The sequence below is a fragment of the Diceros bicornis genome, chromosome 17, assembly GCF_020826845.1.
Source record: "Diceros bicornis minor isolate mBicDic1 chromosome 17, mDicBic1.mat.cur, whole genome shotgun sequence".
NCBI lineage: Eukaryota > Metazoa > Chordata > Mammalia > Perissodactyla > Rhinocerotidae > Diceros > Diceros bicornis.
In genome coordinates this window covers 14,713,046-14,734,006 of record NC_080756.1, presented here as the reverse complement: position 1 = coordinate 14,734,006, position 20,961 = coordinate 14,713,046, and the positions used below count along the sequence as shown (strand labels likewise).

Genomic DNA, 20,961 nt, shown 5'->3' with positions numbered 1-20,961 from the left:
AAGAAAAGAAGGAAGCTTAGTTAGTTTGCATGTTAATTGGCATTTCTTCTTTTTCTTATACATTTGTGTATAGAACTGGCTTTATATATTTTATGGCTTTAAAGGCTTATGTTTCTAACTGTAATCAGGGTATTTTATTTATATTAAGCACTTTCCATAAACTATATATGATCACTGTTGCAGACTCAATTGTGTTCCCCTCAAAAAATATGCTAAAATCCTAATCTGGGGTACTTGTGAGTGTGACCTTATTTGGAAATAGGGCATTTATAGACATAATCAGTTTAAGATGAGGTTATACTAGGTTAGGGTGGGCCCTAAATCCAATGACTAGTGTCATTATATAAGGTTAGAGAGAGATTTAGAGACTTAGAGACACACAGACTTGTAGGACAGACAGCCATATTAAGATGGAGGCAGAAGCTGGAGTGATGCAGTTACAAGCCAGGAAGACCCAGGATTGTTGACAACCATCAGAAGCTAGGAGAAAGACATGGAATAGATCCTTTCTCTCTCTTGCACCCACATGATTCTCACGAGAACAAGACGAGGATAGCCTGAGGGAAGCAGAAAGATCTATGGAAGCAGGGCTCATTTTTCCCAACTGAGGCCATTCTACATCAGCTTACAGCCAGTCGATTCCCCAAAAGGTGGGAGGACCCAGTCCAGATCAGCAGAAACGCCCAGCTGAACCATAGACTCACGGGAGCAATAACAAATGTTTGTTGTTTTAAGACTCTAAGTTTAGGGAAGATTTATTACATAAAATGGCAAAGTAGTAAAAGATGCATAATTCCAGGTAATGAAATTAAGAATCATATCTATCAGATCCATCCTTGACTCTAAGTGAAATTTTTCACAATACGAAACATGGTACCGACAAGGTGTAAATGTTAACCATGTATTGTAACAGAGACTATTTCTCGTACTTGCCTGTATCATTACCTACTTGATTTATTGAAATCTCCATGCCTTCATCTGTCTGTCTCGCTGAATACTAACTCTATCCTCAAGCTTCCAGTTTTTTTTTTTTATTTTTTTGTGAGGAAGATCAGCCCTGAGCTAATATCCATGCTAACCCTCCTCTTTTTGCTGAGGAAGACTGGCTCTGAGCTAACATCTATTGGCAACCCTCCTCTTTTTATTTATTTTCCCCCCAAAGCCCCAGTAGATAGTTGTATGTCATAGTTGCGCATCCTTCTAGTTGCTGTATGTGGGATGGGGCCTCAGCATGGCTGGAGAAGCGGTGTGTCGGTGCAGTCCCGGGATCTGAACCCAGGCTGTCAGTAGCAGAGCGTGTGCACTTAACCACTAAGCCATGGGGCTGGCCCCCTCCAGTGTTTTTTTTCTATCTTTTACTTAGACTATTTTCAATTTGGATCTGAATACTTCGTTAATCACAGCATGAACTATAGCTTCAGTTAGGAAATAATTCTAACAACCCCATCAGCCCTCAGATACCACTACTCTCAGTATGGTCCCTATAAATTACCCTTTAGAAAATAAAATACTCATCTACTCACTGAGGTTTATAATAAAATGGTGATTAATAATAGTTATAAATAACATTTACTATAAGCAATGTTTAAAAACTGTAGAAAAGAAAAAATGGTAATGCCTTGATATTGGGTATTTGTGGAAAATACGCAAAAGAACCAGAATATCCCGATATCTTTCTTTATGCTTGTAATGCTTAACTGGAGAAATTAGAGTTGTCAATTGGTAAGAAGAGGTCCTCTATCCCTTTTCCTTCTGAATAGCACTTAACTGCACAATTGCAAAGCTGATAAATTCTTCACTAGTGAACTTATCTACTATGCGAGAGCAGGCTCAGAGGAGAATCATATTAGAACTTAATACACGGATGGACATTGGGGGTATTATGCAAAGTGAGATAAGTCAGAGGGAGAAGGTCAAATACCCTATCATCTCACACATTAAGTAGTAGATAATAACAACAAACAAACACACACAGACAGAGATTGGACTGGTGGTTACCAGAGGGGAAGTGGGGAGGGACGAGGGTGAAAGGGATAATTAGGCACAGGTGTGTGGTGATGGATTGTAATTAGTATTTGGGTGGTGAACATGAGAACATGATGTAATCCATGCAGAAATAGGAGTATAATGATGTACACCTGAAATTTATACAATATTATAAGCCAATGTTACCACAATAAACAAAAATAATAATAAAAAAAAAGAACTTAATACATATATAGCACTAATTATGAGTCAATCTCTGTTCTGAAGCTTATTCATCATGGTATATTTTGAGGTGGATGCTAACATGATCTCCACTTTACAGATGAGGAAACTGAAGCACAGAGATGGTAGTGATGTTATTTGTTATTGTCTTACTCATTTCCTACAGCAGATTCATTTATTGATCACTTCCTTGACCCATTTTCAACCCACATCCTTAGGACTTTATCTTCTGTCCTGAGTGGTGTTCTGTCTTATTAAATAAGTTCATTCTCTAAAAGGAAATATAAAACTAGCTGGTGAAAAAAAGTCAGCTATTTTTTCCCTCCTCCCACTACAATTATGTGGCATGAAAAGTATCCTGAGAAATATCTCAGTGCTTTGAGAATGCATGCATCATACTCAGAGGACTGGAGATTAGCTAGTATGAGGTGCTAAAGTGTTCAAAATTAACTATCAGCAAAAAAGATTTGAAAGGTATGTTTATGTCATGATATAGAAGAATCTGGATGCCGGCTAATATATTAGAAATAGTATGTGAGTAATGGATTGGTTTTTAAGCAGGGTAGTTACAACATTAAAATTGGAGGAATGGGGATGATAGGTGGTACAAAACACAAGCTTGATTCAGAGAGACCAATTAGGATATTACTGTAGCACAACTAGTATGTGATGTTAACCGCCTATTATAGCACTAGGGTAGAGACTGAAAATAAAAGGAAGAACGCAAAAAAAATCACAAAGGAGATATTTGATAATTTATTGGCTTTATGAGGCAAGATAGAAAGAATAACAAGTATATTTCAGATATAGAAAAGTGGTGGAGTAGTCACAGGTTACAGACCTCTCTGTCCAAGGATTTGGAGAATGGAGAATGGGAAGCAGTTGAAAACACAGCATGTGATGAGGCTGATGATCACGTAATGTTGTACATATCAAGTTTTTTACATAATGTAGCATACTTCTTTGGATATACATGCTCATGGCTTTTTTCTTTAAATACACATCAATGTGAATCTATAAGTACGGAAGGGTTTTCCTGTTCTATTCACATATCTATTACTGCGTCCGTGGGACGGAAGACTCAGTATTGTTATGTTAGTTCTACCAAAAAAATTGTTCTAGAGATTCAATGCAATTCTAATCAAAATACCAACAGTCTTTTTTTCTAGTTTTTTAGAAATTGGCAAGATGATTTTAAAATTCTAATGGAAATTCAAAGGACCTTGAATACCCAAAACAATTCTGAAAAAGAAGAATGAGTTTGGAGAACTTACATTATCTGTTTTCAAGACTTATAAAGATCCAGAAGTCAAGACAGTATGGTCTTGGTATCAATATAGATACATAGATCAATGAAGCAGATAAAGAGTCCAGAAATAGATCCACATAGATAGGTCAACTCATTTTCAAAAAAGTACCAAACGATTAAACAGGGAAAGGATTATTGGATTATTATTTCAAAAAAATTTGTTAGAACGATTTCTAGTCATGTACAAAATAATATTAAACCTTGATCCTTACCTCACATTTGTTGCAAAAATTAACTTGAAATAGACCATAGATCTAAATGTAAAGTATAAAACTATAAAACTTCTGGAAGATAATAGGATATTTCTCTTCTGGAGAAAATTTAGTGATAATAGTCAAAGATTTCTTAAGATATGAAAAAGCATGAAAAATTTTTAAAAGCCCAATAAGTTGGACTTTATAAAAATAAAAAGTTTTACTCCTCAAAAGACACTGTAATGAAAATAAAAAGGTAAACTGAAGTCTGAAGAAAATGGTTGTAAAACAGATCAAGGATTTTTTTCTAATATATAGGAAGATATTTTACATCCCAATAATAAGATAAACGACCTAATAGAAATGGACAGAAAATGTAAACAGACACCTCACCGAAGAACATATACCCGTAATAAATAAGCACACAAAAAGATTCTTGACATCTTTAGTCATTAGGGACACGTGAATTAAAATAACACTTAGATGCTATTACAAACCCAATAGAATCACTAAAATGAAAATGATTGACCATACCAAGTGTTAGTGTGGACGTAGAGAAAATGGAACTCTAATACATAGGTGTAGAGAATGTTATGTTCTACGTGTTATGACCACTTTGGAAAAAATTTGGCAATTTCTTTAAAAATTATACACACCTACCATACAACCCAGCTATTCCACTTTTAGGTATTTGCCCAAGAATAATGAAAGCGTTGTGTACACAAAGACTTGTAAAAAATATTCATAGTAGTTTTATTTGTAATAGTCCAAATTGGAAATGTCCAAATGTACATCATCTAAGAATAGTTCAAAAGAAATTACAGTATATCCATAAAATGGCAAAATACTCAGAAAAAAAAGAGAAATGAACATTTGATCCACAGAACAATGTGATGAACCTCATAACAATTATACTGGGTGAAAGAAATTAGGCAAAATATATGATTCCATCTGTGTAAAATTCTAGGAATTGTACATTAATTTATAATTATAAAAATAAATTAATTGTGTGGGAATGGGTGGGATGTGGGGGTAGAATTAAAAAGGGGTATGAGGAAGTTTTAGGGTTCAAAGGATATATCTATTTTCTTGATTGTGGTCAAGTTTTCACGGGTATATAACATATCTCAAAACTCATCAAATTGTATATCTTAAACATGTGAAATCTGTTATAAATCCATTATACTTCAATAAAACAGAGTATCTAATTTAGAAATCTAATTTGGTTTAAATAAATCCTCAACAAATATTTACTGAACAAAGACCTCACGCTGTATGTCCTTCTTGCAGGGACTATACGTATATGAAAACACCCCGCTGTATCATAAAGAACCTGGCAGTTGCCCAAAACTTCCATAGGCATACGGAGAAGTTAGTAAATATTTCTTACATAACGCGTTACAAAGAATATGGGTGTTGAAGCAAACAGCAAAGTAATTCAAGGAAAAAGATGTGTGAGAAAGTTTGGCAGCAATCATACGGCATACATTGTGTGAAAGGGCCAAGAGAATAGAAGATGAGTTACCATTAGAGCAATTCACTTATCATTCTGCAATATGAGATTAAGCGCTAAGGAAGTCACATGAGGAGATAACATACCAAGGAGGAAACCGTGATACTTATGCATATATGAATATGCACATATGATTATATGCATATAATCAAGGGAAGATTAAGAGTGAAATGGACCCGTTACCCTGAGAAAATATTGGAATGATTAACATAAATATATGTGGTATCAGGAAAGACAATAGTTGCTATCTGGAAGAAGTTCAAATTGCACACAATATTTTTTCTTATTTTTATTTTGTATATGGAAGTTTTTTCTTGATTACAATCACTTTGAGGCATGTATATATTTAGCATATATACATATGCTTTATGTTTATATATATATCATATATATCTTTATCTATCTAAACAATGAATGTTTATATATTACACAATTTATTTTATTTATTTATACTGTGTTTATCTCATAGACCTGATGAGTTTTTTAAGCATATGTTTGGCTGAATATATTTCTCATCAATAAATTGAATTTATACTGAAGATTTATAAATGTAAATTGGAGATTAGAGTAAACATCTATATAATTCTTTAATTAGAGTTTATCTATATAGTTTTTTACAAAATAGGATCAAGTTAGGAAAATAATTATAAAGATGACATTTTATTTAACTGTATTATCCTGACATTCCATTTCATTTTTTTTGCATTTACTTTGTTTCTAAAAAGGATTAACTATTTTGTTTGTGATATTTGCATATTTATCCCCATGATTTAATCCAAAACATTAATCAGAAAATTTTTCAGGAAAAGATTACAAATTTCCTTTAATGCTATCCCTTGAATGGAAAATGTTGTAGCGAAATCTTTTTCCTAACTGATCACTTAGAAGGACCTTTCAGATCAGTATGTTTGAAATACTTGATACAAATGAAATATTGATTTGGAGTTTGCTCAAACTGTTTTTGGTTTGACAGCCTTATCTTTTTCTGTATTTAGGTATCTCTGGGATTCTTTGAAGAACAGGAATAATTCGTTCAAAGACTTATGATCCCTTATAAAAGATTAAGGTATGATAATATACTGGAACAGCTGAAGCCTAGATAAAATTGATATAAAATAAGAATCAGGTAAAAAAACAAGATTCAATTAATATATACTTATAGGATTCCAAATATGTGCTAGTCAGTTTTGTAAGTGCCAGAGATCCAGCATTAAATAAAGTCTGGTGGAGCCTACAATTTTGTAAGGATGATAGACAAACACATGAGCAAATAAAGAAATAATCAAATTTAGGAGTGATATGAACAATAAAAATCTACTAGGTATAAAATATCAAGCAAGTGAAGGTGTTAGACAGTGATTGAGTAGTGGCTGTCTTGGATGGCATGGTCAGGGAAGCTTCCACTGAAGCATGCCGAATTCTGAGATCTGAGTGACAAGAGGGAGTTAGCCATATGGTGTCTAGAGAAAGAACATCACAGAAAAATAGAACAGCAGGTACAAAGGCTTTGAGTTGGCAGTGGGCTTGAGTGACCAAGGAATAGCAAGATATTCACTCACATAGAGCAAAATGAATGAGAAAAATAGTGATGAATAAATTCTAAGAGCACTGGAAGGGTAAGGAAGGCTTGGCAGGGGATTGCAACCTGCTTACATGCTCTAAAACAGGACCGCCTTTGTTTTCTTCTTACCTGCTAATTTGACCCATCTTTGTTGGGACAGGAAGCAAGGCATTCCTGAGCATTTTGAAGCAGACAAATTCTGCTCACCCAGAGACCATTTCCCAATGGGTCTTAAACGCTTATATTCTCCAATTCAGCCGTAAAAGGAGCTGATTTGGAACTAAGGCAGAACTAATTCACCTGCTTGAGGTAGGAGAGGGTTGGCCATGACTGCATTTAACCAGAGTTATATGGTTAAATATAGTCTCCTTATTGTTTTGTTTGTTTACCTTTCATGCTTGCTTGTTGACATAACTGAACACACAATTTTTAAAATAAAAGTTTGATTTAAGCGAATGCAGGTAAAAAATTCAAAACATAACATTTTAGCATTTATATGTATTTTCAGGCAGAAAATGTTACATCATACTCACAGAATTAAGCTTAAAGTGGTAAAATAATTCAAATCATAACTTTTCTGTTTTTCCACTATGCCCATTTCTCTTCCAACAGATACAGTTTTCTTAACTTTCCTCTTAAATATAATCTAGAACAATGCTTCATAAACTAATAGATCTTTCTTGAAGCTCTGGAGGTCCACCACAGTAGGAGACAGACACTAAACATGCGAGTTACATATAATTCATTATGGAGATGATTTTTTGTTGAAAGAAGGAATTCATAACTAAGGTTATCCAGAAAAGATTGGGGAGGTTCTTCCACCCTTTTAGCTACACATAAACCTTATCTTTTTTCATCAGTGACCTAGCAGTAAATCTTTTAAAGACAACATATTTTTGGCCAAATAAACTTTGTTTGGATCAAGTATTTATTATATCACATATCTATAGCATTAATAGCACTAATCTTTATTAAAAAGGATTATCATCCTTTATGATGATGAAAGAAATGTTTGATATAAATTTTTCTTCTTATATAAAAATTATCATTTTGTTCATCTTTTATTTAATACATGACCACTTACTAATATAAGAATGTTGTTTTTGCTCTCATTTTTGAAACTCCCTTTCTTTATTCATTCAGTAAAGTGATTCTATCATGTAGGAATGAATTACAAAGGTTTTGTTTTGTGAAAATAATACTATTTAAACAATGGAAATTTCAAAATATTCATGTTCTTTAGTGAATGCAATTGCTCGATTAATTACTTTATAAGTTAGAATTTTAAGATTTAATTAATGCCTAGGATCTCAAACTAGAAGATTACATTGATATCCTCAAATTATCTGACACACTAGTTATTTCTATGCAAAAACAGAAAATCATTAGCAATTGTACACATCCTCAAGATTTATTTCAACTTGCTGTGGCAATATTACAATTTAATGAACTATTTTGTCGTAGTGGAAGTAGTGTCGTAGTATTTCTGTGAATATATAATATTTTTGTAAAATTCATATTTTTACATGATTTTTAATTTCCTACAGCCATTTATCTGTACTCATTATAAAAGATAATATATTCAGACACACATAGCCAAAATTTCAATTGATACTTAAATTTACATTATTGGTACATTAATCTAACTATTCATTAACATAGAATTTTTAATATAATACTACTGCATAGCTTCATAGCATATTATAGTCATTTAAATACACAATTTTCTACAAAAGTGCAAATTGGATAAAGTTACAATTTTAGGAACCCTGAAATTTTCCAGAAATAACTTTACTAGACAATAAATTTTCCTCACTTGTCAAAACTGCCCTTTTTATGGATTAAATATTTCTGGAATTTTTACCTTGATAAGGATATAAAATGTGTGACTATGGCTAAATTGTTACATATTAAAATATGAAAATACACCAATGTATGTAGTGAAACAATTGCTAAAATGAAAAGAATTGTATGATTTCTTTGAGTAGGAAAAAGCATTGTCTTAGTAATATTTCTTCATGTCTGATGGAAAACACTAAAAGAAAATTCTGAGGAACTGTATGCATAAATCTAATTAGAGCTTCTATTTGCATAAAAACTCTATAGCATTCCATAAAATAGGGCTATGAGTCTAAAAATAAGTCAAAAAGTGAAAAATACGTTTTGCATTAAAATTTTTACCAAATCTGTACAATTTTCTGGCCTCTGTATAGGCTAATTTAAGAAATCTCAAATAAAACCAAATAAAATCTCAAATAAAACTTCTAAATTTGCTTTAGATTTGCCTATGCACATGTGACAGCATCCAATAATGTAAAGAGGAAAAGCAGAAGAGAAAGAATACGAAGAAAAATATAAAGTGGGAAAATGGTGAGAAGTAAATATTGATACTATTTAGAAGAAATAATTGAAAATGTCCCTAAGAACCAGGACCTTTGTTATTTCTGAAATAAATTAGAAAAATGTGATAATTTTTTCATTAAAAGATATGCCATTTTAAAAACAAAGGGTAGAGGAAGATTCTGAGTTTTGAATTTTACTTTTAAGTGCTTTTGACCTTGATTTTATACCTCAATATAATCTGGAAATTTTTGTTTTATTCCAACCTTTACGATTATTATTATTTTCTACCTTAATTTGTCTGAAGTTACTGATGGGAAACCAAACATCAGTGACAGAGTTCATTCTTCTTGGGTTGACGAATGACGCCGAGCTTCAAGCTGTGCTTTTCCTCTTTCTGCTGCTAGCTTATGTCTTCAGTGTCACGGGGAACTTGACCATCATCATTCTGACCCTGCTGGATTATCGCCTCCAGACTCCTATGTATTTCTTCCTCCGGAATTTTTCCATTCTGGAAATATCTTTTACCTCTGTCTTTGTTCCCAAAATGCTAGTCAACATAGGAACTGGAGACAAGACGATTTCCTTTGCTGGTTGTCTCACTCAGTACTTTTTTGCCATCTTTCTGGGAGCAACCGAATTTTACCTTTTAGCTGCTATGTCCTATGATCGCTACGTCGCCATTTGCAAACCCCTACATTACACAACTCTAATAAGCAGGAGACTCTGCATTCAACTTGTCTTATGTTCCTGGTTTTCTGGTTTTTTAGTTGTCATTGTGCCCTATATAATGACTCTCCAGCTGCCTTTCTGTGCATCCAACATCATCAATCATTACTGCTGTGACTACACTATCTTACTGCATTTATCCTGTTCAGACACACATTTCATAGAAGTTAATGAGTTTGTCGCTGCTGCGGTTACCCTCATCTTCACCTTGATACTCGTGATATTTTCCTACACATACATTATCGGGACAATCCTGAGAATCCCCTCTGTTCAACAAAGAAAAAAAGCATTTTCTACATGTTTCTCTCACATGATTGTGGTCTCACTTTCTTATGGAAGCTGTATCTTTATGTTTATAAATCCCTCTGTGAAGGATGCAGCAACTTTTAATAAGGAAGTGGCTGTTTTAAATACTTCAGTTGCCCCTCTGTTGAACCCTTTCATCTATACCCTGAGGAACAAGCAGGTGAAAATAGCCTTCAAAGATATGGTCAGGAAGATAGCGATTTTTTCAAGAAAGTGAAACGATGAGGTTCATTTTTAAAATAAATAATAATAAACATTTGGAAGACCATAGATGGACATAATTGTAATTTAAAAATGTTTTCTATATTGTATCATTAATATTCCTATCTGAACCTGGAGACAGTAAAACTACTGATTTAGTTAAGCCATTTTTATCATCACTTTACTGTTCTTAAAAAGTTAGACATCTGTGTGTGTGTGTGCGTGTGTCCTCTAACACTTTCATAGTATTTTTCTTCATTTGTGCCTTACTTCTAAAGAAAAGGTTTGAGAGAAATCAGAATTGGAAGTATGACTTCTAATAGTTTGTTTTTTACAACTGAAATTTTCTTATCTTATCCATTGCCATATGGTCTTCAATTTCTGTAGTTGTAACTGAAATTTCCCTGGGGAAATTTACTTTAGCTTGTTAATAATAGCTTAAGTAATTCATTAGTGAATTGATACAAAGTTGGTTACTTTCAAATTATAACATTCAGATTTAAACTTAGTCTTTCCACAATAGTCATTTAATGAGAACCTGTGCATACTCAGTGTTTGAGGTAAGAAAGTTCTGAAAAATAGAAAATCAATATATATTTGTTTTAATATTGATGGGAAAATGCTTCATTATGATTTATACACAGATTAAACTCTTTGAATGAATCCATAGAAGAGGTAAAGGGATGATTCAAATTTAAATTAATTAGAAATATGTCATTACAGCAAATTTCATATAATTTAGCGTCATGCCTAGTCACTGTTCTGATTTCCATTTACAAAAACATGAAATAAAACTATGTTAACATTATCTTGGTGTGAATGATTTTAGAGCCTTAAATCATATTCTTTCTAATTTTATACTAAACTTTAAATGTTCATAATTTGATATACTTAGGCAGGTTCTTCATCTCAAGTAAATTTTGACATTTTCTGAACATTTCTTGTCCATATTAATTTTTCAAAATGAATGCACCAGATTCATAGCATAGGTAATTTTAAAATTCAAAGAGCTATAGATATTTCTACTCCAATCCCTTCAAGAAACTGATGAAGAAAACTGAGTCCCAGAGATATTAACAAGCCTCTACTAAAGCATATAGTTAATTAGTGCCAAATTTGCACTCCTGTATCCTTTACTCAGCCATCTAATAACGGAGAATCTACTAAGTAGCAGAGATCCTAAAAGAGTGCCCTGGGAAACCATGGATGAGAAAGATGATTGAAAATGTGGAACTTGTCAGTTCCTATGTATATAGCCATAATTACATCACAAATCACCTAAACACCTAACACATAACTGATGTTAACAAGTGAGTTAGTTACTTTGTTTATTATTTAGATTGAAATAATTGACTCATTAGTTTACTGGCTTGAACTAAAATAGCTGACAATCTGTAGCAGAGAGGAAAAAAAGTTATAGTCAACTAAAGATCAGGGTTGGCGAATCCTAGCACATCCAAAGGAGTAACAAGAGGGAATAATAGTTGAGACCTTAATTCAACCAGAGTCTGAGTTGAGTTCAGGCTGGGTTGCAGGTTTTCTTTGTTGTTATTTTGTTTTGCCTTGTTTTGTTTGTTTGTTTGTTTTACAATTTTACTGAGTTATAATTTATGCACAATAAAGTCCAAACATTAAAGTTTATAATTTGAGGAGATTTGACACATGTCCACAGCTGTGAAACCACTACCAAATTCAAGATACTAAACTCTGAGTTTCCTTAGGCACTCTGGCCATATATATTTGGAAAATTTGTAATGTTTCAACTTGACTAGGCTGAACTATTTTTCTAGGATTTCCCTTCCCTCTGTTTCCTCTTAGTGTGAACCACAAGAGAGGTTATTTGGGATATTTGGAAGATGGAGAGAAATAGAATTCATTTTGTAACTCACACAGGTTGTTGCTTATCTGATGGTTTATTATGTTGGAATGAGGTGGCCACCAGGCTTGTAATTATCCCATTTTAGCCTGGATCTGTTTTCAGCTTCTCTAACTCCAGATCCAGGTAAGTATGTGTACCTCCATGACAAAGTGCTCTGGCTTCCATAGGGAACCAGCAAACCTGAGTTCAGAGGCAACAAGAACTAACACAGGTTTCAGTTCTTCCTCATATGATTCTGCCCATGCTAGACGCAGAACTTACACTCCTCACAAAACTGAACTCAAAATGGTTCATAGACCTAAGTGTACACCGCAAAACTCTAAACCTCCTAAAGGATAACACGGGAGAAAACCTAGATGACTTTTGGTTTGGTGATGATCTTTTAGCTATAACCCCAAAGGCACAATCCATGAAGGAAAGGATGGATAAGATGGACTTCATTAAAATTAAAACTTCTGCTCTGTAAAAGACAACGTCAAGAGAATGAGAAGACAATGCACAGACTGAGAGAAAATATTTGAAAAAGACACATCTGATAAATGACTGTTACCCCAAGTATATTCATAAAAAAATCTCTTAGAATTCAACAATATGAAAACAAACAACCCGATTAAAAAATGGGCTAAAGATCTTAACATACACATCATCAAATATGATAACGCAGATGTCAAAGAAGCACATGAAAAGATGATCCACATCACATATCTTTAGGGAAATGTAAATTAAAACAACAATGAGAAACCACTGTATGCATACTATAATGGCCAAAATCCAGAACACTGACAATATCAAATGCTGGAGAGGATGTGGAGCAACAGGAACACTCATTCATTGCTGGTAGAATGCAAAATGGTATAGCCACTTTGGAAGACAGTTTGATGGTTTCTTACAAAATTAAACAGACTCTTACCATACGATCCAGCAATCACCCATCTTGGAATTTACCCAAATAAGTTGAAAACATATGTCCACACAAATACCTGTACATGGATGTTTATAGCTGCTTTATTCATAAATGACAAAATTTGGAGGCAACCAACATTTCCTTCTGTAAGTGAAAGGATGAATAAACTATGGTACATCCAGACACAATGGGCTATTTTTCAGTGTTAAAAAGAAATGAGCTATCAAGCTTTGAAAAGACATGGAGGAACTGTAAATGCATGTTACTGAGTAAAGAAAGCAATCTGAAAAGGCTACTATTGTACAATTCCTGCTCTATGCTGTTCTGAAAAAGGCAAAACTATGGAGAGAGAAAAAGATTGGCACTTGCCAGGGGTTGTGGGGTGGAGGAAGGGATGAAAAGGTAGAGCACAGAAAATTTGGGGGGCAGTGAAATTACTCTATATGATACCATAATTATGGATACATGTCACTGTATATTTGTCCAAACCCAGAGAATATACAATACGAAGAATGAGCCCTAAAGTAAACTATGGATTTTGGATGATAATGATGTGTCAATGTAAGTTCATCAATTGTAACAAACATACCAATCTGGTGGTGGATGTTGATTATGCGTGAAGCCACACATGTATGGGGGAGGGGGTATAAGGGAAATCTCTGTACCTTCTTCTCAATTTTGTTATGAACCTTAAGCTTCTCTAAAAAATTAAAGTCTTAATTAAAAAAAAACACACAGAAAAAACAAGATACTACTACACACCTATTAGAATGTCCAAAATCTAAAACACTGACCACACCAAATGCTGGCAAGGATGTGGAGCAACAGGAATCCTCATTCATTGCTGGTATGAATGCAAAATGGTACAGCCACTTTGGAAGATAGTTCGATGGTTTCCTATAATAATAAATGTGCTTTTACTATATTATCCAGCAATTGCACTCCTTGATATTTATTCAAAGGTGTTGAAAATTTATATCTACACAAAAACCTGCACATGGGTACTTAGAGCAGCTTTATTCATAATTGGCAGCACTTGGAAGTAACCAAGATGTCCTTCAATAGGTGAGCGGATAAATGGTACATACAGACAATGGAATAATATTCAGGACTAAAAAGAAAAGAGCTATCTAGCTGTGAAAAGAATTGGAGGAACTGTGAATACGTATTCTTAAGGGAAAGAAACCAATCAAAATGCCTGCATACTGTACGATTCCAACTGTTTGACATCTTTCAGTTAATGTACCTTTGAATAATAGAATATTTTTTTAAATAATTTCTATTTTTTTCTGGTTGTTTGCTTGTTCATTTTTCAGTGACTTTGCTGCACTATTTTATTGTATTCTGTTTGCTCTGAGAAGCCTCGGGTGTCACTTCTCAGAGGCACAACCTTAGGCTTGTGCACAGTTACTCTTGGATGACAGTGGTTTTATCAGGGCTGCCTTCGGCTGTGTCTTCCCCTGGTCATTTTGTGAAGTGTTGTGCCTTTCTAGGTTTCCTACCCAGCAGATAGTCTCCACTAATTCTTCTTGCTTAATTGTTTTAAAAACATCTGGGTCATATATTACTATATAGCCTGACCCAATTAAATTCGGTCCCCTTTGTAAGGATAGTCTTTAAGGCCAGTCTTTGAGGTTTGTTCCAGCTGCAGGAGGCCCTTTTTAGCTGTCTCCTTCCCTGGTTCTCTCTGGTAAACTTCTAGTTGATCAACACTTAGCTTTTTGCTGTCATGGAGCTGCTAGTCATGTAGCTCTTAATTGCTTATCACCAAATGTTTGTTATGTGTGAGAGTTCACTTAATGCTTGAACTTTCCCACACTTGTTCCAAATATAGTCAATTCACTTGGAGAGAGCCTTGGACCCTCTTGTTTTTATGGCCTGCCTGTCATTCTAGGTAAAACCTGTGTTCAACTTTTCTGGAACTGGAGCTGGAACAGTGGCCCATGTCTCTCAGAGTGACACTTGCCCTTTATGAGCAGGTTTCTGTGTGAGGTCAGAAGCCTATGGTCTTCTAAGCTTGTCTCTCTTGGCACAGAACCTCTATCTTCAACTGGGGCCAGTGAAATCGAGGCCCCGTTATTCTTGGCCTATCATGCCTAGGGTAAAACTTCTACCTATGAATGGGGCTGGGTAGAGGAGGAGATCTCCAGACATTTTAGCCACTGTTGCCTTGAATAGAGCTTCTGCAACATGGAGCTAGAGCAGATGAGAAATGTTTGCATCTTGCTACTCTCAAGTAGATATGGTAGCATTTCACTGGCATTTAGGGGAAGAGGAATCCTTATATTCTTGTCTGCACTTGCCTGAACAAGTGGACCTTCTATCATTGTGGGCTAAGAGAGGGGAGGGATAGAGCAGGCCTTGGTTCAAATACATATATGGGAATGTTCATATTGGCTTTATTCACAGTATCTAAAAACTGAAAACATCTCAATTGCCCATCAATTTAAGAGTGCATAAACAAAGTCTGGTATACATGTGCAATGGTAAACGGAATACTACTCAGCAATAAAAAGAATGAATTACTTATAAATATGATAAAATGAATGAATCTCAAAATCGTTTTATTCAGTGTAAGAAGCCTGACAGAAAAGAGTACATATGGTGTGTGTGTGTATGTATATATATGCAAAAAAAAAAAAAAATTAGGATTACTGGTTATCTGGGCATGGATTTGGAAGAGACATGGATAAATCTTTGGAGGCGATGGAAATGTTCTGTGTCATGATGTAGTGATGGTTTTGCTGATGTATAAAACTGTCAAGATTCACAGAATTGTACACTCTGAATGAATACAGTTTATTTCATACCAATTATTCCTCAGCAAAGTACTCGAAAAAACATAATGGGTAGAACTGCTTTTTATATGCAAGGATTTGCATTGTATAGCAATGACTCAGAAATGTCTGTTTTTTTGTACTAAAGATTTAATTTTGGCCTGAAAAACAGGAAACTACTCAAAGCAATATAAGATATTTATAATATAAAAATCTCAGTGTTAAAAGTGGGCTAAAACATTTTAATATAATTGTTGTTAGTGCAGCAGCAGGTGAGTGAAGATTCACTACCATGAACGTGACCATTTACATTAAGGAAACTTTATGAGTCTTTGACACTACCATGAGCTATAATTATAAATTCAATGGGAAGTCACTAGATGAGTTTGAAGAAGTTCCTTATGTGCATAATGTTTTAGATAAGGGTGTTTTTTAGGTACTTACAATAATGTTTTTTAAAAAAAAGCAGTAATTCCCAAATCAAAAAATTAGCTAGGTATTATTAAAATGATTTTTTACATGACTTGTACTACAACTTTGATGATTTTATGAGTCTTATAACGCATATATATTTAGAAAATTATATATATACATATGTATGTATACATTTATGTATATATTTTGATTAATTTATGTTAACATGCTAGTTATTATTTTTCAGTCTCATTCCTGCTCTCAAAACTTATTCTGTATAGCACATCCATCCTCTTTGAGTCAAAAGTAAAATGAGAAGGGTAAGTTACAAATAGGAGGAAGATTATAATATACCTGAATTTAATTCCTGTAGCAATGACAGCAACTACTTGACATCAAGAAAGGAAGGAAAAAAGTCAGCACTGAAAAATTGCTATGCATATCCTCTTATGGTGAGGTCTGTTAGCCTTTATCTCAGCCTGAAAATTCTTTTCTGAGTCAGCTGGGTGACATTGGACATGTATTTCTCTAGGAGGTGACTCAATCAGTGATCATTCTTGCATTTTTCTCAAAGGCATCCTGGTGTGTGTGTGAGAAGAGAGGAGAAAGACAGAGAGAGAGGGAGAGAGAAAGACTATGTTTATGTTTGTATTTATATGTATGTGTGGGTCTGATGGTGGGTGGGGGTTGTGCAGACATGGTGAGTATAGAGGAATATTCTTTCTCCCTTGACAGTCAACTCTATTGTTAGGATTTCTTTCCAGTTGAATATAAGATTACTAACATCCACTGGAGAAGGACCCTGTGTGTGGGTCTTGGGTGGGCTGGAATTATAAAGAATCAGGAGCCTCTTTCATTGCAGGCTTGTTCCGTCACAGGACTCAGAGTGCTGCCTGAAGGACTCTGCACTGTCGTCCCAGAGGAGGGTTAGTAAAATGTGCCTCTTTCAACCTAAACATCTTTCTGCCTCATGTCAGGAGAAAAGTAAGACACCACCTTAGCACAGTGACCACTTACCTGAAAATCTTCCTAAAGAGTTTTTACCTAGTGAATCCCCTATTTTCACCAATAATCTGTATTTGAAAAGTATGAGTGAGTGGGCCAGCCCAGTGGGGTAGTGGTAGTGCTCCGCTTTGGTGGCCTGGGGTTCGCAGGTTTGGATCCCAGCCACGAACCTGTGAACCACATATCAGGCCATGCTGTGGCGGCGTCCCAAATACAAAGTGGAGAAAGACGAGCACGGATGTTAGCCCAGGGCCACTCTTTCTCGATAAAAAGAGGAGGATTGGCAACAAATGTTAGCTCAGGGCTAATCTTCCTCACCAAAAAAAAAAAAAAAGAAAAAAATGTGGGTGAAAGAGAAGACATTTGTTCAAGTATAAGAGAAGAGTCTTAAAGAAAGACATGAGTAGAGTGATAAATGTAGTATTTGATGATAAAATACTGTTTTGCATCTAATTGGGGGCTTTGTACCTTTTTCTCACTTTTCAATCTTTTCTATTCTCAGCAGAAAGAAAGGTAAAGACTGAAATAACTCAGTAGTTTCTCAAAATCTGTCTGTGCAAATTAAAACATAGGTCACCTTGGAGAATTCGGGATGCTCTGTGGTACAAAGTCAGGGAAAGGAGCAGAGAAAACTATTGTCTTCCTCTCTAAGACTTAACATGACATAGTATTGAGGGCATGAGGGAAGAGCAAATCTTGCAGCTGTCGCATATATAGATTTAACCAATTTATATGAAATTTATATAATCTAATCCTTCGAGTAACTCTAAGATGTAGATACTATTGTGCACCCATCTTACATGAGGAAATGAAAGTGCAGAGATATGATGTGACTTGCCCAAAGCTACAGAGGCAAAAACGGAATTTGAAAGCTCAGTCTGACTCTTGAGCTTATTTTCTTAACTCTTAAGCTATTGATTAATTCTTATTACACTTATATTTTCCTCCTCATTTTATGAGGTACTGTTCCCCCACTCATAGACGCTCAAACATTAGAAGTCATTATTCACTGCTCCCTCATTCTCATTTTATCAACCATTAATCAATATTCAGCTTAGTTTACCTGTCATTTTAAAGAGAGTCCCTCTCTTCACTATCTTAACAAGACTGCCTTTGTTAAAGCCACCATAAGCTCTTACTTGGATGACCACACACTTTCTGTGACTACCATCTTCTCCCTATGAATATTTATCTTCCACAAAGCTACCAGTGTGATTTTTGTAAAATGCCAATTTAAATACAATGCCAGCTTTCTTAAAAATCCCAGTGCTTACCCCATATCTACAGAATAAATGTCATCTTCCTTGGCTTGTCGTATAGATCTGCGTGATTTCCATAATTTCCTGTGAAGTCTCATCTCTCACCCCCTGTACTGTGCACTAAAAATCACTTATTAAACTTCCTGCAGTTCTCTATATAGTTGTTTATTTCCCTTTGCACAGAAACCTGTCAATTTCATTTTGCTCAATTCTATTTATTTATTAAAAATGTACTTAGGAAGTTTTCCTTGACCTTTTAGACCACTCACCTCTAGAGGCTCCACTCCCTTTGTGTTTTCTATATATGTCTTTTCACTGGGTTTACCACGTGACAGTTTAGTTCTCTATTCAGCTATTTTCCCCTCATTTGATTGTGAGCTTAATTATAGAAATTATTTATTCCTAGGAATGCTCAGAGGGCAAAAATTGCATCAAAATTCAATAAATATCAATTTGATCAATTAATTCTCACATAGGCATATACAACAAAAAATTAATTATCTTTACTTTTGGTTTAATTTCATTGCAATTTCCTTGGGAAAAGGAAGAATTTTCAAGAACAACTTATTCAAGCCAGAGAAACCATGAAATGTCACTCATTCAGCCTCTGGACAATTCAGAGTGGCTCATGTCATCCTTAGGACTCTGTGCACTGCAGAGTGTCTGATTCTCTCATTAGGCACTAAAAAATGTTTCTTCAGTAAATGTGATGTTCTGTCTGCTTATTGTGTCAGATTTTGTTACCTCTACCAATTGCATACATATCCACATAATTTATGTTACTGACTCAAGACAAAGAATACATCCCAAACAGCATTCTCAGAGAGCCAGCAGAAAACTTGGAATATATTTTCCATGAAAACAAATGACAAAGCAATCATTATCTTTACCCAAAATAAAGATGAAGTTCAAAGAAAGCCATTCCACTCTAAAATCGACAGCCAGGCAAAATATAATCCAAATGTATTCTTCAGCTGTAAGTCCTTGGAATTCAAATACATAAACTCACTAAGATTAAATATTTCTAAGATTGATGGTGCATTTCTGTGTTAATGCTTTCCCAAATTGTCTTAAAATCCAGGTCTTTCAGTTATATCAATGTTAAAATAGAATTAAATGAAAAAACATTTTTCCCCAGGATCTTTCTCAGAGCTTCTTTGACACCTCTGTTTCTCAGAGAGTAAATCAAAGGATTCAACATGGGAGTGACTAAGGTGTAACATAAGGAGGCCACTTTACTCAGCTCAGGAAATGTGTCAGGAGTGAGATACACAAAAAAGACAGCACCATACAGCACACTCACAACTCCTAGGTGAGAGCTGCACGTGGAGAAGGCTTTCTTACGTCCCTCAGTGGAGCGTATCTTTAGAACTGTGGACACAATATACACATAGGACACGATAATGACAATTACGGTAGGCAAAATAATAATGCTACACAAGAAGAAAGAAACCATCTTATGAATGTAGAGATCAGAACAAGAAATCCTCTGAAGTGGACGGTCATCACAATATAAGTGGTCAATGGCCCGAGAAGCACAAAAGGATAAAGTAAACGTCATGCTGGTCTGAAGAACCGAGCTGACGCATCCACAGAAGTAGGAACCAACCACCAACTGAGAGCAGAGACGTGTTGACATCTGGACAGAGTAGAGGAGTGGGTTGCAGATGGCGATGAAGCGGTCATAAGCCATGGCTGCCAGGAGAAATCCCTCAGTCACGATGAAGAGGACAAAGAGGAAGAGCTGGGTCACACAGCCTGCAAAGGAGATGGACTTGCTCTCAGACCAGAAGTTGATCAGAGCCTTGGGTGCAATAACAGACGAATAGAAGAGATCAATGATGGAGAGGTTGCCTAGGAAGAAATACATTGGTGTGTTCAGCCGGGGATCAGTCATTATAACGACCATCATCCCGACATTCCCTAGAAGGCCCATGGCATACACGAGCAGAAATAGCAGGAAGAGGAGGATGTGCAGCTCTGGGCGGACCCTGAAGCCGACAAGAATGAAGTCAGTCACTTCCGAGTGATTGCTTGTTCCCCTGTCACCCATGGCAGAAACCTGCTGAGAGGCACAAGGCAAATAAATGAAATGTTGGCTTTGATTCCAGTGACATAAATACTCTCTTAAATGTAGAAATAAATGGTTTACATCTTAATTATGTATTGCAGATAAGACTATTTTAATGTCCTGAAGCATCAAGAATTTGGATTAGATAACACTAGGATTCTGCAACTCTTATTCTATTATGAAGTGGAGTTATTTGGTTATTGTATGTAAATCTCACTTTTTGCAGGGAGTTCTGTATTAATTTAGCATATTTTATTGCCTAATTTTACTCACATTCTGAATTTCTATTCT

General features: G+C 35.0%; 2 protein-coding genes across 2 annotated transcripts; one reads left to right on the top strand and one right to left on the bottom strand.

Annotated features, from left to right (window-relative positions):
- Positions 1 to 9,438: 9,438 nt before the first annotated feature.
- Positions 9,439 to 10,377, top strand: LOC131415682 (olfactory receptor 2AP1-like). Its single transcript, XM_058557501.1, has one exon. It carries the CDS (start codon positions 9,439 to 9,441, stop codon positions 10,375 to 10,377), a length of 939 nt encoding a protein of 312 aa, XP_058413484.1.
- A 9,312-nt stretch (positions 10,378 to 19,689) lies between these two features.
- Positions 19,690 to 20,676, bottom strand: LOC131416543 (olfactory receptor 9K2-like). The gene has a single exon (XM_058559217.1). It carries the CDS (start codon positions 20,650 to 20,652, stop codon positions 19,690 to 19,692), a length of 963 nt encoding a protein of 320 aa, XP_058415200.1. The 5' UTR covers positions 20,653 to 20,676.
- Between the last annotated feature and the right edge of the window lie 285 nt (positions 20,677 to 20,961).

Coding starts and splice junctions, on each gene's coding strand:
- LOC131415682 (XM_058557501.1), top strand. CDS start 9,439: ATGGGAAACCAAACATCAGTGACAGAGTTCATTCTTCTTGGGTTGACG.
- LOC131416543 (XM_058559217.1), bottom strand. CDS start 20,652: ATGGGTGACAGGGGAACAAGCAATCACTCGGAAGTGACTGACTTCATT.